Source organism: Spea bombifrons, chromosome 1 (assembly GCF_027358695.1).
Source record: "Spea bombifrons isolate aSpeBom1 chromosome 1, aSpeBom1.2.pri, whole genome shotgun sequence".
Classification (NCBI taxonomy): Eukaryota; Metazoa; Chordata; class Amphibia; order Anura; family Pelobatidae; genus Spea; species Spea bombifrons.
In genome coordinates this window covers 86,858,554-86,874,099 of record NC_071087.1, presented here as the reverse complement: position 1 = coordinate 86,874,099, position 15,546 = coordinate 86,858,554, and the positions used below count along the sequence as shown (strand labels likewise).

General features: G+C 40.6%; 1 protein-coding gene across 3 annotated transcripts; it reads left to right on the top strand.

Annotated features, from left to right (window-relative positions):
• The first annotated feature begins 2,753 nt into the window (after nt 1–2,753).
• Nucleotides 2,754–15,269, top strand: CLTA (clathrin light chain A). Of its 3 annotated transcripts, XM_053465809.1 has the most exons (7): nt 2,754–3,110; nt 7,358–7,386; nt 8,185–8,302; nt 8,725–8,836; nt 10,744–10,797; nt 13,133–13,168; nt 14,796–15,269. In XM_053465809.1, exons 1-7 carry the CDS (start codon nt 2,930–2,932, stop codon nt 14,965–14,967), a joined length of 702 nt encoding a protein of 233 aa, XP_053321784.1. In that variant the 5' UTR covers nt 2,754–2,929; the 3' UTR covers nt 14,968–15,269. The 3 variants fall into 3 exon arrangements, with proteins under 3 accessions (XP_053321784.1, XP_053321785.1, XP_053321786.1); XM_053465810.1 differs by lacking the exon at nt 13,133–13,168 and having other exon boundaries at nt 2,756–3,110; XM_053465811.1 differs by lacking the exons at nt 10,744–10,797; nt 13,133–13,168 and having other exon boundaries at nt 2,761–3,110.
• Nucleotides 15,270–15,546: the final 277 nt, after the last annotated feature.

Sequence of the window (15,546 nt, the reverse complement as noted above, 5' to 3'; positions counted from 1 at the left end):
TCTGGTAGGGCACATGTGGATATGTATGGGTCAGGCAATACTTGTACATTCTAGTGTACATATATATATATATATATATATATATATATATATATATATATATATATATATATATATATATATATATATATATATATATATATATATATATGACTGCCTATTTAAAGGCATGTGGTGCATCAAATCGTAATAAAAAAAATGTCAGAAATGTGAAAAAATAAATCAATAATAAATTATACACAAGACACTGCATAGTAGGCTGGGCCTTATGTTAGGTATTCGGTGTTCTATTTTATATGGGGAAATGGTAAAGAAACAACCCAGCCACTATAGTTTCTTTAACGCATATGACAGCTGAGTTGTTCACTTACGTATTCATGTGGTCCCCGTTGCAAAAAACAGGGGGATTATGCATTTGCCTCTTCCCCCACACTATTATAGGCCCTTCCTGCAAAACTGAGCAGAAGGTGCCCTGTTGCTGTCAAATAATATGTGAAACGTTGTGACCTGTTGATTGTGAGCTAGATTTGTAACCGAGTGAGGTGCTTAGAAGAATGTACTGTGTTTACTCTGTAAACTCTGTTTACGCTACTGTTCAAAAGTTTGGGCTCACTTAGAAGTTTTGTTGTTTTTTTTTTTTTAAAAAAAGCACATTTTGTCCATTAAAATAACACAAAATTGATCGGAAATATAGTGTAGAAGCTGTTAATGTTGTAAATGACAATGGCTGGTTTTTAACGCAATAACTTCACAGCTGTACAGAGACCCTTTATCACTCCCATCACTCCTGTGCTCCAATGGTAGGTTGTGTTCACTAATCCAAGTTTAAAAGGCTAATCGATCATTAGAAAACCCTTTCAAGATTAAGTTACGCAGCTAGAAATGTCCTTGATTCCCATGAAAACAGCTAAGTGACCCCCAGCTTTTGAACGGTTTAGTTCTGGACGACCTAATTTGGGATGATGAACAGTCCCATAATGAAATAAACAGAGCACAAGGTAACATAATATGACACTGGCACTGATGGTAGGCAGAGGTGTCACAGTCAGCTCCCTTTATGTGACAGTTTGTGGCATCATCATGCTCCTGTAAGGGTCTATAAATCTCAACAAATTGATATTGATTTAAAGACTCCTAAATCCTAAAATTAGAAAGTTTAGGATCTTCCTTTGCCCCTCAGATACCTGCCTCTTCAAAGGCATGGAGCTGTATGAGATGCAGTACTTGTTCTAGGTGCCCAGAAACAGACAACACATTGAATGTGTCTATGCAAACCTGCTGGAGCAAGACGATGCTCGATGAAACAAAATGTTGTATATGTCATTGGAGGAGTCATGAAGAAAACATCTGGCCTAAATTCTGCTTGGAAGTATGACATTAATATAAATCATATAGAGTAAAATGCCAAGTTAGCCACTAGGCCTGGCTTTTCACACAATGGCAGCTTGCAATGGTTATGTCTATACAGCTGGAAGAAGTTATGCTCCTGTAGATAAATCTATACTTCTAATATCCACCGCTTTGATAAGTGGACTTTTTTGCTATGAATGGATTAAGTATTGTCCAGTGAGATAACAAGGAGCTCCTTATTGTTACTGGGAAGTGTTTAGTAAACGAGAACTCAATTCAAGCATAGACGCCTTGACAATGTCCTCAACATTCTGAGCCATAAGCAAAACCTGAAAAGAGAGCTGAGAAAATATTATTAATATTTTGCCACTGATGACTAAAATCTATGAACCACAAGAGTGCCAAGCAGTGTAACAAGGTATTTGGGAGCCTTGTATATTACCCCAAAAACCCATGTGAACCTTTCGTAGTCAACCCAAGTGCCTATATTTATGATCTGGAGACGTATATAGAAAATACCAGCACTGCCATCTGCCGCAACTGACGTTACGCCATTAATTCAACCCAAAAAGCCGTATGAAAGTTTTGAAAAAATAAAAAAATAATTATTTTATAAGCTCATTTAAAGGAACAGTTGCATCTATTTTATTATTCCCCATTCCATCGGATCCATGGCTGCTTTGCGTTTACATGCATGCTAAACATTGAGCAGTTCTTCTCGCAGGTTTAGTCTTGAAAGTCCAAAAAGTACTAGTGCTTGCCAACATGCAACATGGGTGCTTGCCAACATGCAACATGGGTGCAGTGCGTTGCTACATCACTCTGCCAAGCGGCCATATTTAGACCCATAAGAAAGAATGTTACAAAAATCCAACCTACAGTTCAACACAGATTTGATGCGGCCACTTTGTACAATTTACATAAATATCTACCCTCAACACCGCAGGTATATTCACTTGCGGCTTCAACTGTGTGACTTTACTTTACATTATGAAGGGCACGTTTAGCTCTTAAGGCCCGAGGAACCTGCCAGGGTTGGCTTTTCATAAGGCATAGCAAAGTGAAGGAGCTAAAATCACAATTCTCCTGCCAACTCTCTTCTTAGTGAAGAAACTCAGCCTGTCTCTGGGCAAAATGAGGTTAATCTCTTTTTTTCTGCTACTTATTCGTGGAACGTGTGTAAGCATATTGCCTCCGTGCTAAATTATTCCTCGCTTGGCTCACACTTACAAAATAGACCTCCTGGAGATAGGTATTTGGCTCGCGCATGCGTAGGAACAAACTCGCGCCCAGGACCCGTGCCCGCTTCCCATTGATCAGTCAGATCAGCTGACACGGGTGGTGAAATTCAGTTCCTGTTTGTGCCGCAGAGTTCGTCGTCATGACGTGCTAACGACGCTTCCTTCCTTTGCCTGACCTCTTGTTCCCGGTTTACGTCACTTCCGGTGCTCGCTCTCCTCCTTCCCTGCTAATCGCCGGCTGTGGACAGGTGTCCCGGTGATCGCAGCCTGTTTTCTGTCACCCGGTGAACGCGTATTCGTTATCGGTTGCCGCCTCGCACCTCTCGCTGTCATTAGTCATGGCAGAGTTTGATGTCTTCGGCTCGGTTGGTAACGGCGTGTCAGTTGAGGAGGACCCGGCCGCCGCCTTCCTCGCCCAGCAGGAGAGCGAGATCGCCGGCATCGAGAATGACGAGGGCTTCAGCATCCTGGACAGCGGGGAACTGCCCGGGTCCATGCAGTCGGTGGACGGAGCTGCAGGTGATTATATGCTTTGGTCGAAGGTGCTGGATGTCAGGGTATTTCGGGGTAGTACATCCTTCCGTCGCATAATAGGAAACAGCGATCGTTTAATGCATTACTGACTGTAATAATATGGGGTCCTTTTGGAGGTCTGGTTCAGACCTTTGTCATGTGTTTCGGTTATATCCGCCATGTTTGGTCGGCTTGATCTGAATATGCGTGATCCTTTCATTTACTGGATGAATGATGAGCAAGGTTGGGTAAAAAGGGTCAATGAAGGATGGGAAAAATACAAAAATCCCTGATGATTATCAGATTAAAGTTCATCGGTGATTGAAAAATAACAGTGTGTCACTTTGTAGAGAGTGTCTACTTGACCTATACATTGTGCTGATTCGCTAGAAATGTATGGGTGAAAAAGCGCCCATCGTTTATATGTCAGCGTCAAGAGATAACTGAAAACATGGCAGCCATCCTCTCCTCCTCCACATCATGGGATCCTGTATGTGTGATTGTGTATGCAGCATTCTGGGATTGAGCAGAAGCTTGCCTGTGTGAATGGTGCATGCACAGTCTAGTTTAGCACACTATATGTACGCTGTGTGTTATTACCTGCGGTTGATCCTGCCATCCACACGTCTTTGTCTGACAGGTCCACTTTAATAATTCATTTCGTCAGTTGGGTGGAAGGTCCTGCTGCAGGAAGCTCCATGTACTGTTGTTTTGTGTCACGGAGCATCATACAGAATGCTCGTCTCTCTCAGTTTAAAGCCATATCTACACACTGGTCTGTTTCCATCCCTCAGGCCTGGGCTTGTGCACCACTGGTATAGCTAGTTATATACCTCTGGTAAAGGAGATGGGTTCACGTAGGGTGTGGAGGAGGATGGCTGACTTACTAGCAGAGTCCGGTTACTAAAGGACGTTGGAACATACCTCAAAATTCTTTGTATATTATTACATGGAACAAAGTAGATATACTAGTCAAGCTGATTTATATATTTAAATAGTTAATCTTGACCATATGGCTCAGTTTACAAAAATAGGTTGTTATTATCAAGCTGGTACAACAGACTCACTACCTGATGAAAACTGAAGGTTTGCTATGCAGACTATCAGGGGCTGAAATGCACTGGATGTCCCATTAACGATGTTATGCAGGACCATCTCAGTCCTTCTTGTAGAAGCTTACAGTCTAGGGGGATTGGTTCGGTGGTTGTAATCGTAGAAGGTAAGTTCTAGCTATAGAGATGGTAATCTTCTCTGAAGTGGGTTTTAAGGTTTTTCTCAAGCTGGGTGGAAGTAAGTTCTACAGGTTTGGGGCAGCAGGATTGAAGTCTTGTGAATGGGTAAAGGAAGAGGTTATAAGGAAGGAGGAACGCCTTAGCCCATGGGAAGAACGTAAAGGTCTAGTAGGAGAGTATTTTGTTATGAGAGCAGAAACGTATGGTGGAGCAGTATCACCAAGAGCTCTATGTGGTTGTACAAAAATCTTGATGAAGAATGAGCAGATGCGAAAGATGGTTTTTGTTAGGTGCAAGCAGCAGGATCTGGCGAGTGACTGAATGTCAAAGATGACCCCAAGGCATTGGGCCTGATTAATAGGAGATGAGATAAGAGAATTCAGGTACTGCGGTGAAGATGGAATACACCACATTGGATATTAACTGTAGGCTATTTGTGGCTCTCAAGGACTGTGCAGCCTTGTGATACAAACAGACCATGATTTTTAGCTATCCCTGCTTGAGCACAGGCATGACAGTTACAAAAAATCATTAAATTATGTTTTTCTGACAAGGATACGCAGGCTTCCTGGCTTGTTTGTGACTAAGAATTTGTGTCTTAACGATAGAACAGCGGTGGCTCAACATTTGCATTAATAAAGGTTACTATTTTAGATGTCTGTTTTACTCGTTCCTACTCTGGAATCTCTATGCTGCCTGGATACATATATAAACTGTAAACATAGCTGCTAGGTGGGCTACGCAAGCATATTTCACATTACACTGCCTTGACAAACGCAGAGTGTGCCGAATTTTGTGTCCGTTCATTATATTCCATTGAAATCCAACTGTGCCGCTTCCACCCCTCCCCCACCCTCATCACAATGATGGTACTGAATCTGAATGAACATAAACAGTAGATTGGCCCTTATAGATGTTTTTTTTTCCCCTGCTGTGGTTAACCTTTCATCTGTATTGCAGTTAATATATGTTAGATCTCCGGACTTAATAACATAAACCCATAACTGTTGTGGTTGGTTTCCGGGTTATTAGTGGCCAATGTTTGTAGTGACCTATAGCCTGTGGTCATCTCCATGGACTTACTTTGGAGACACAACGTTCTGTGATTGGTTTGTGTTTATATAATATTCCCCCCAATCTTTCACCTTCTGTTGATTACTCACTGACTAATAAAAATTCATATGCATGGTGGAATTTGCAGTTCTTTTGCCTTTGGGAAGAGGAAGAACTTGCAGTCGGCGCTGCTAGAAGGGAATGTCACTGTTGTGTCTTTCATGTTATAAAAGTATAGGTTTATTCATGTTTGTGACTGTGTATTACGTTTCGATACATATACTTCTATAGCTTGGCATCCAGTTAATGAAGACTATAAGTTGATTTTCCCAATAAAGTGAACATTTTTATTTTAGCATTTACAATAGTTTGACTTGGGTAGCACCAGTAGATCCATGTTCTTCGGGTGCGTGTCTGCAGGAGCAGTTCAGTGCCTGTGTGGTGGAAGGTAACCCTGAATAACCTCTGCCGCCTTGTATCAGATGACAGTTGAGTTGTTCTGGGACATTTTAATGAGATTTAGCTGGTTTCTTGTTACTGTAAAATCTAGTGTGCATGGTACTTGTTCTAGGACACTTAGAGTCGAGGCACGTGTACACTAGGGCTTTACACGTGTTTCTTTGGGTCTAGGAGCCACTGTTTTAAGATTCGACATCACATCACAATAAGAATTCTCCTCTCGGGATGAGGAAGCTGCTGCCGATTTTATTGGGGACATCTCATGAATGTCGACGTGTTCATATAACTGAACAGCTGTGCACTATGTCTGGCATGTAAAATAGTGTCACGTAGCATTGCTAAAGATATCAAGGAAGCTATGGTAGGAGATCAAGTATCCGCATTTCCTGCAACATCTGGAGCCAAGTGCCAGGCTATGGCTTTCACTATCACTGTGTAAGCTAAGGACGCGTAAGCCAATTCTCCTTGGTGTGTTTGGGCAGAAATTCCTCTATTGCATTGTAGGGGTTGTAAAGGTCCGTCGTATCGCTTTTCCGTTGCAGATGTGCAATTCCTTCTTACCGTACCGCATCATGCTACACACAGTGCTCTATAACTTTGCACCGTTTGTAATGCTGCTGTAGAATCTGGCCGCCTCAAGTATTGGAACATGGCTGCCAAATGAGAATAAAACTCATCTTTGTGCTCAGTCGAGTCATGAGATTGAAAATGTGCTGAATAGCCTTTCCTTTCCTGTGCTGCTCTTTGAACCCTGCTTTCCGCAGGAATTTCCTCAAGCAGGTTTCACTTATTTTCCCCTGAAATGCAAGATTTGCTTAAAAGCTTCCTTTTAGGAATTCACGAGCCACCCTAGTCATCCTCTCTCATGTGTAGGTGATCATCATAATCTAGGTTTATTGATGTAGACTAGAGATCTCCAATGTCTTTCATGGTGTCCTTAGTGTTGGTTGCCTTTACATGTGAGAAGAAACACACCCAGTGGATACATTTAACATTGTGCTGTTCCTTATTGTATAGCTGAGAAATGAACTGATAACCTTATCATACTGTACATTTGTGTGTGTGTGTGTGTGTGTATATATATATATATATGTGTATATATGTGTTGGCTGTGCTGGTTGAAATAAAATTGTGCTTAATGCACTTTACTGCAAAGACCCGTGAGTGCCCATTTTTTCTTTGGTTTCATATATCTGGCTATTTTTGGAGCACCTGGGCAAATAAAAGCCTGTGTATATTAATAAATTCTCTGAGTGTGCAGCCGCTCCCTTTGGTTTGTGTATGTGTATATATATATATGTATATATGTATATGTGTGTATATATATATATACACAATTGTAAGTTTGTTTGAGCATGGCTGCCCTTACCTTTTTTGTTTCTGTCTAAATTATGTGATGCAGTACAGGTATGTCCTGTTTACACTTTGTACACTGCTGCAGAATATGCTAGTGAATGGTTACATTTGTGACTTTTTAATTCTAAAATATTTTCCTTGTTTGTCTTACAGATCCCGTAATGAATGGTGACTTTTATCAGGTAAAAGATGGCTTCCTGTAGTAGAGAAGTATTTTTGCCACGTGTTTAATAGTTCAGGACACTTAAAGAAGTATCATGGGAGCAAAAATCTCCTGGAGCATAAATACATTGTTATACACAGTAAAGTAAGATGGCATTGTTTCCCGCTTTTACTCCAATAGACTTCCTTTATCTGCATGCTTCCATTGTCGTCCTTCAACGCACAATATTTTTGAAGTTATTTTTAATCTGATTTTCGTAATAATAATAAAAATAAACCCTTGTGTTTATGTATTAAGATATTCAATGAATGTATAAGCAACATTTTTGTGTCTATACCATGGGATCACAAAACCACTATAAGAATGCTTGTTTTGTTCTCTCTGGTTACACACCTAACTTTAACTGCTAAGTGTTATTCTCGCCTTAGAGAAGTGCTGTGAGCGCATGAATGTTATCACTACCCACAAAGCCTGAAATTAGAAACCTCAGCCTACCAGAATAGTTTAGCGTGTCAAACATCATCTAATTTGTGGTTTACATAATGATTATAAGAGACGAAGTGTGAAGGAGGTTTACATTAGCATGTAATACAGCTTTGTCTGAGCAGAGTATTCTGGGACACATGACACAAGACTATTTCAGATCACTGATGCTTGTGTGTTCATTAAAGGGGCGGAATGGTTTATTAGTGCAAGCATTTTTAATGAAACACCAATTTTCTTTATGTGAGATAAGCTTATGGCATCCGTGTCGGTTACACGCATCTGATCTGCCTTTCAGGATAGAACAAATAACGCATGCCATTTTCTGTAATAGGAAACCAATGGACCAACTGATAGTTATGCAGCGATTTCACAAGTCGATCGCTTGCAGTCTGAGCCTGAAAGCATTCGCAAATGGAGAGAGGAGCAAAGGAGCCGCTTAGAAGTACTTGGTAAGGGCACTTCGCCCCCCCAATGATCATGCCACTCTACATTCCTGATATTTACAGAAAAAAAATGTAAATGTACAGTTTACAAGGGTATAAATTTTACCTAAAAATAATTCAGCGTTTAATACTTTTTTGAATGTCTCAATCAAGAATAAACTGCAGCAACATTTCCCTGGTACAATTGAAATATAAAGCTTTACGATAGCTACTATACTTGGGTTAAGCTTTGTACTCTGTAAACTTTACTTTGTACCAGACTTACTTTGTCGCTTCTTGTGAGTTGTGCTCCTTGCCTTTTTTACGGCCTTCCTTTTATCAACTTTTATCAGTTTAATATATTATGAGTTTAGAGTGTATCTGCATCACCATTTAAGTATAACGGTGTTACGTTTGTTTTTTTGATAACTGAAAAATCTTCTGTCCAGATGCTAACTCTATAAAACAAGAATCCGAGTGGAAAGAGAAGGCTGCCAAGGAGCTCGATGAGTGGTATGCCAGGCAAGATGAACTGTTACAGAAAACAAAAGTCAATAATCGGTAATATTTATCTTTTCCCTCAAATAGGATCTTGCACACTTGTGCCTCCCATTAAAATGTTTTTTGTTCTATTGGTTCCTTTTGGGTGTTTTACATGGCGACAAATCTAAGATGCTGTAACTTACATGCTGCTTTAAATCTAGCCTCAATGTGTATTCTTTTTTCCTCCTTTGATGTTTTATGTATGATCCTATTTGGGCATAAAGCCCTATTCCTAATCTTTTGCTCCCCCATATTCTTTGTGTCCTTAATTTCCTTTAATGGTATACATTAATGGGGGGTAGTTCTCCGGAGGGGTTTGTGGTATTGGATATCAGCATGTGCAAGGCTTACTACATTAAATGACTTTCTAAAACTCTTCTCTGTATAAAGTATAACTTAGAGGGGATGGTATAGGACAGTGTGTATCTGTATACATATATTATATATATCAGGACTCGACAAACCCTGAGTGCCCAGTGGTTTTGTGGTATGGGGGGTGGGGGGACTGGCCAGGGCTGCCATTCCTTGCAGGAAGATAGGCAGTGGCATGGCAGGCCTCCACGTGGTGAGAGGGGGAGTTGTGTATGTGAGTTTATACAGGTGTATACTGTAGTGTCAGTCTGTGTATGTGTGTATATGCATAATGCTGGAGTCTTTTTTTGAGTGTGTACTGTATACTAGAGGACTGCATTGGAAGGCGTGTCCCGCCGGCAAAAAAACTTGCGGGCGGTCTTTCTGGGGCTGCGGTCGGTAAGGCACTGTACCTGCGGGTCCCGGTAATCCCGCGCATTCCCGCAAGGATGCCTTCTCGCTGCTCCATTACAGTGTCTCCTATCTTGCTCTGCCCATGAACAAGGCGGAGTCACATGATGTGACATCACTTCATGTGACTCCGCTTTGTTCCTGGGCGGAGCAAGAGAAGAGATGCTGTGAGGGAACAACTCGAGGGCAGCCTTGCGTGACTGCGCGGGAAATCAGGTAAGGAGGCGGGGGTGATTGGCCACAAATGGGGCGGGGGTGATTGGCCACAAATGGGGCGGGGGTGATTGGCCACAAATGGGGCGGGGGCGGGGGTGATTGGCCACAAATGTGGCGGGGGCGGGCGTGATTGGCCACAAATGTGGCGGGGGCGGGCGGGATTGGCCACAAATGTGGCGGGAGCGGCCACAAATGTGGCAGGAGCAGGCGGGAACGGGATTCAAAACAGCAGGAGCGGGATTATAAAGCAGTCCCGCGCAGGGCTCTACTGTATACTGTTGCCAGTATGTGTGTATATGTGCAGTGCTATATTGTGTGTGTGTGTGTGTGTGTGTGTGTGAAAATAACAAGAACTATTCTTTATTAAAGTTCAATTAAACGTAGCGAGAGTTACAATATCCTACCAAGTTAGTCTCTTGAGTGCTAGCCAGTGTATGTTGTTGGATAGTGTGCGCATGTGTATGAGTGCAGTGTTAGCGTGTATAATGTCTGTTACAGCATGACATTAGCGTGAGTGTGTATGTCAGCATATACTGTGTGTACATGAGTGTAGAATGTTGTCATGTGTCTGTTAGTGTGTGTAACTGTGTGTGTAAGAATAGTGGTTAAACATAGAACATTGAATCATTATGGTGTAAAATATCCCTTGTCGTGATGGAATTAACTCCAGTACTTAATAAATGAGAATAAAAATATTATTGGGGAAAAAAGGCTTCTAGATTCAAACCAAATATGTTGAGCCCTGATATATATAATAGATAATTTTGTGAGGATTCCCCTTTAAGTATACATTCAGTGCTGATTGTGCTGTAATCTCTGTTTTGTGCATGCTACTAATCTTTGTTTCCAGACTTATTTAACCATATCTCTATCTTTTCAATGCTCTCTCCTTGTTTTTTTTTTTTCTTGCCTGCTCTCCTTCTTTCTGGACTACTTGCTGTCTGTAGGGTGGCAGATGAAGCTTTCTACAAACAACCCTTCGCTGACGTGATTGGTTATGTGTATGTTGCAAAATTACTAATACTACTTTCAGCTCGTTTTATGTGCTTTGTCTGTGTTTTTTTATTTTTTATTTTTTTAACACTCTGGACACAATGGGACAGCCTAATAAGCGACATAAACATGAGTTTTGGGGTTCAGGCTGTACATATACTTTTTCCTGATTTTTATTTAGTGTCTGTTTAGTGGTTCAGATCCATCTAAGTCAGATCTTCTTAAGAAAGCTAACATGTACAGAAGAGGTAGCCAATGGTGAGGTTTTGGTTATCATACTTTCATAAGTGAGCTTCCTAGCAGTTTAAGAAACCTACTGTGATGTACTTGTTTGTCTTACACTGGTTAAAAAAAAGCAACAACCTATATATTGGTGCTGAAATCACTTCGATATGTTCTAAATACGTCGCATACAAAGCCTTATAATTTAGAAATGAGTGCAGCACAAAGCGCCCGAAATAGCAAATCCAATACTCATTGCCGCCAGTCCTGATGTCGGTGTTTGAAGTTGTTTACACAAGCACCTTGTATTGTTTTCTTATCTAGTCCTAGTGACATATCACAATATGTGGCTACAGGTCTTCTGTTTAGTAAGGGGATTCTTTAGTGTGCCATGGTTTGGTGACTGATTGTTGGAAATATGTCACATATGTTCCCTCCATTCAATGTAGCAAAGTACATCAAATATATTTCAGTCTTATTCTACTCAGTTTACATCAGGACAGCTCTATAATCCGACCTGAAAGCAGGTTATCTTCAGGGTGACTACATTATCCTGTTTTTTCCCCGAACACACACACACACACACACCATGTTTCTGACCTGCAAATATGTAGTTCTGCTTCTTCAGTATGTGGAACATATAGCTGACTGTTGCCCTTTTGTTACTTTACACGTCCCATGTACTGCTGGGCAGAACTTTACATATACTGGTCAGAAACATGTGAAATGTTTGTTGGTCCAGAGTGGTCACCTTACTTTAAATGTGTTCTACCTAATCCCAGCTGAACTCCGTCTTATCTTTGAGCAGCATTTGGCCTAGATACTGCTATGATGTATTAAGTTACTCGACTTCCGTGGTTTAAGTTGTATCTTTGCGTAACCCAACCATCTCTATACACGTACTTTGTATAGATGCACATCTCCTTAGTAATTGTCAGGCATGACATCCTTATAAATTAGAAATTTCTGCTGTCACTGTAATTAATATAGTGTTAGGAACACCCATTTTAGGTTTCTTCCAACCAAATATGTCCATTTCTAAACAATTTTATGTAGAATACCTGTGCTTGTATGTGTTGTCTTTATTTAAAGTGCTGAATCCACTGGCATAACATGGTTCTACAGTAAGGAGTCTGCCCAAAATTATGATTGTTTTACATACATTATCTTTTATAAAAATGCTTGGCATTTAACTAAATGTCTCTATGGATAACAAAATCTATCATTTATTTACACTTCTAGTAAATCTTTAAAGAATTTTCTATTAAGTTTTGTCATATTTTTTTTAGAGTTAGTAGATAAGCATTTTGTTTAAAAGGCTGTATTTTGTTTTTAACAGTTTTTTCTTTGTTTTCTTTCATGTAATTGTTTTGTCTTTAATGAAAGGATATCCACCTTTATTATGTTTTGTTTTTATATCCATTACATGCTTAGTATTTGTAAAACGTGCTAAATAAGGTTTAATGACGATAAATCACAGCAAGTAATACCTTTGTCATCAAAAACGGAATAGGTTAGATTAGTACATACTTCTAACCTAGAACACCTAGAGCTGCGGTGATTGTTTAAATAACAGATTAGTTGTATTTATATTACATAAGTAATATATATAAGTTGATTGATCAGATTTACTGATCTGTAAGAATGATGCCGAGTTACTGGCACCTGAAATATAGAGGAAGCAAAGTAATAGCAATAATTTCTGTACAAAGCCTTTAATTCATGCACAATGATCATGCGTTGGCCTTCATGACATGCAGAAATTTTCACTAGATCTAGCTGACCATAGGCAGGTGTAGTTAACACTGTCTCAAATCTAATTCTTCATCATGTTATTCATTGCTGTAGCGATCCAACACAATTATCTTTGTTATTTTGTGCTATTGGCACATCCTAAAGTCTGGTAAAACACTACTTGTAGTACTGGAAGGGATTTCTAGAGGCATACCGTGCCCTTTTTTAAAAAGGGAAGCAACAGATATGTTAACTGCATGCAAGCTCAGTGTCCTAGCGTATGTCATGCTTGCCATCAACATTAAGTTCATCTTCATTTTCTATATCTGACTTAAACTCTCCTTGTTTTTGTTTGTTTTGTTTTTTCTTTTCCTCTTCACCTATAAGCACACACATAAACCATCCTTGCTACAGCCTAGAACAGTTAAGTAAAACCTTCTCACTGCCCCGTCTCAATCCTTACCTGTTTGTCCCATGGTTAGTGCTAGTGTTGTAGTGATCTGTCTGCAGTAGTGTTGCTTAACCCGCCCTTATGCGCCAGATGGTTTAATAACCCACTGCCCCTTGTGAACCACTTCCGTGCACTACTCCCATCAAAGTGTCCTCATGCCTTGTATTCTCATTCTCTTCGTACTTGTTTAGTTTTTGTCTCGCTTTCCTGAATTACATGTTGCCTTTTGCTGTCCATCTAGTTTTGAACATGAAAGCTACTGGTGTCTCTCATATACTATGCATGTGGTAATTCTAAGGATGGGGCTTTGCTAGCTTTTATAGCCTGTATCTGTAGTATTGTTAGTCTGTTATAGTGAACCAATGCAGAGCAACTTCCTTTTTCTGTAGGCTTAGATTGATATCTCTGTTGACCAATGTCTGTCTTCGGATACTATGTAGATACCTTGTGTACCAAAATACCAACTACATAGATTGATCATGTCATTTTATCCTATACTGTTCCTATACTTCACTTCAAGTTTCATCAATATGGCTGTGGGGATGGCAAAGACTACACTTCTGTAGGATCATTGTGACGCTCTGAAGACTCTTCTGCGTGAAGAGTCCTAACAATATTTGGGCTTTGAGTTCTAGCTTGACTGAATCCCTTAACCCATTTGAGTGTAGGCCAGTGGCAGATTCTGCTGACGATTAAAGCCCACCAATAGTACTGGCATATACTGATTTAACTTTAAAGGGACATTTGCAAATTGTATAGTGTCCACTTTCAAGCTGAATGTCCATACTCCATACTGGAGCCTTGGGTTTGTCATCTTGGCTGTCATATAACTCACGACTTTTATCAAGCTAATGTGTAATAACGGTCCATTTCTATGCTTTTTAAGCTTATATTTACCAGGATACAGCCACACAGCATGTTAGGCACATATATGGTTGCCTCCTTTAAAAAGTAGTGATATCACTGATATTCTAGTCTGAGCATTGCATACATTTGTGAGGTGGATGTGCTGTCTTGTGCACCCGTTTTTGTGGGGAGATAAGGGAGCTTCTGACTCCCTGGTGTGTAGTCGCCCCAGTGGGTAGACGTCTACGTGATTCGCGTAGGCAACATCCGCTGCAGCCGGAAGGAGGTGCCGTTAGCGGGGGTTGTCTGCGTCCATCGCGCATACGCCCTCCGGCTGCTAATGGCACCTCCTTCCGGCTGCAGCAGAAGTTGCCTACACGAATCGCGTAGAGGTCTACCTGCTGCCCCGACTACACACCGGGAAGTCAGACGCACTGGTGAGTTGGGGGGGGCATAAGACAGGAGGATCCAGGTCCCCTGCAGCGCTGCGGGGGATCTGGATCTTAGTCTTATAGTCATACCTATTTCCTCTGGGGGGGGAACCTTATAATCGAGCAAATACGGTAATTTGAGCAGTTTGATGTGATCTGTTATCCAGCATGGCAGTAGTTTAGTGTTTTTAAACGCACAAGGGACCCGCTTAAATAATTTGAAGCAGAAGGGGGATGTATCTATAAAATGGGGCGTACCAGTAGTAAAATTCAAGTTCAATCATTTCACAAATCCATATTAATGACCTTGCTACTTTTTCAGGGCGGCTGAAGAGGCTTTTGTCAGCGATGTTGAAGAAATCACTCCTGGCACGGAATGGGAACGTGTTGCCCGTCTTTGTGACTTTAATCCCAAATCGAGCAAGCAGGCAAAAGACGTGTCTCGCATGCGCTCCGTCTTGATTTCACTAAAGCAGGCTCCACTTGTTCGCTGAAACCAGAGCACATCAAAAACAGGACACTTCCAATATTTTAATCTGTACTCGGAGAAGCTATGTTTGATTATTTTACCTTATTTTTCCCTCCCCTTTTTGGGACCAAACCTGCTGTTGTACTTGGCATTGATTTATTGTGTGTAATTGTTTCTCCCTTGTACTTGGATAAGAGATTTGGGAGTGAACCCGATCATAGTTTCACAGTGCGCTTCTGTGTAATATGAATTGTCATCCGTTTTTGATTTGTGCTAAATTGTAATAGTGATATTAAATATCTATAAAGAGGACCATATTTACTCGTATTCTGAAGCAGTTTACATTATCTTTTTTCAATCCGCCTATCCTATAGGCTATGTACACATAATTAAAGAAAACTACAAAAGGTTCCTAGTATTCACAGGTCAGATTCCCCTACGGCAGGCATTTTTTCGAAGAGTGCCAGATTTGATGAAGTGAACATGTGCGAGGGCCGGCCATTTTGCCTGATATTCTTTGAACCATTAAAATTAAATGCAAAGTAACTATTTTATGCAAAGTTTATTGAAAACGGCATACTTTAGATTTGTCATCCAAGTCACA

Excerpts from the sequence above, each read along its gene's own strand:
- CLTA (XM_053465809.1), top strand. The coding sequence starts at position 2,930 with ATGGCAGAGTTTGATGTCTTCGGCTCGGTTGGTAACGGCGTGTCAGTT. Across the intron at positions 3,111-7,357 it reads GTCGGTGGACGGAGCTGCAG|ATCCCGTAATGAATGGTGAC; the intron begins GTGATTATATGC and ends TTTGTCTTACAG. Across the intron at positions 10,798-13,132 it reads GCTGACGTGATTGGTTATGT|CACACACATAAACCATCCTT; the intron begins GTATGTTGCAAA and ends TTCACCTATAAG.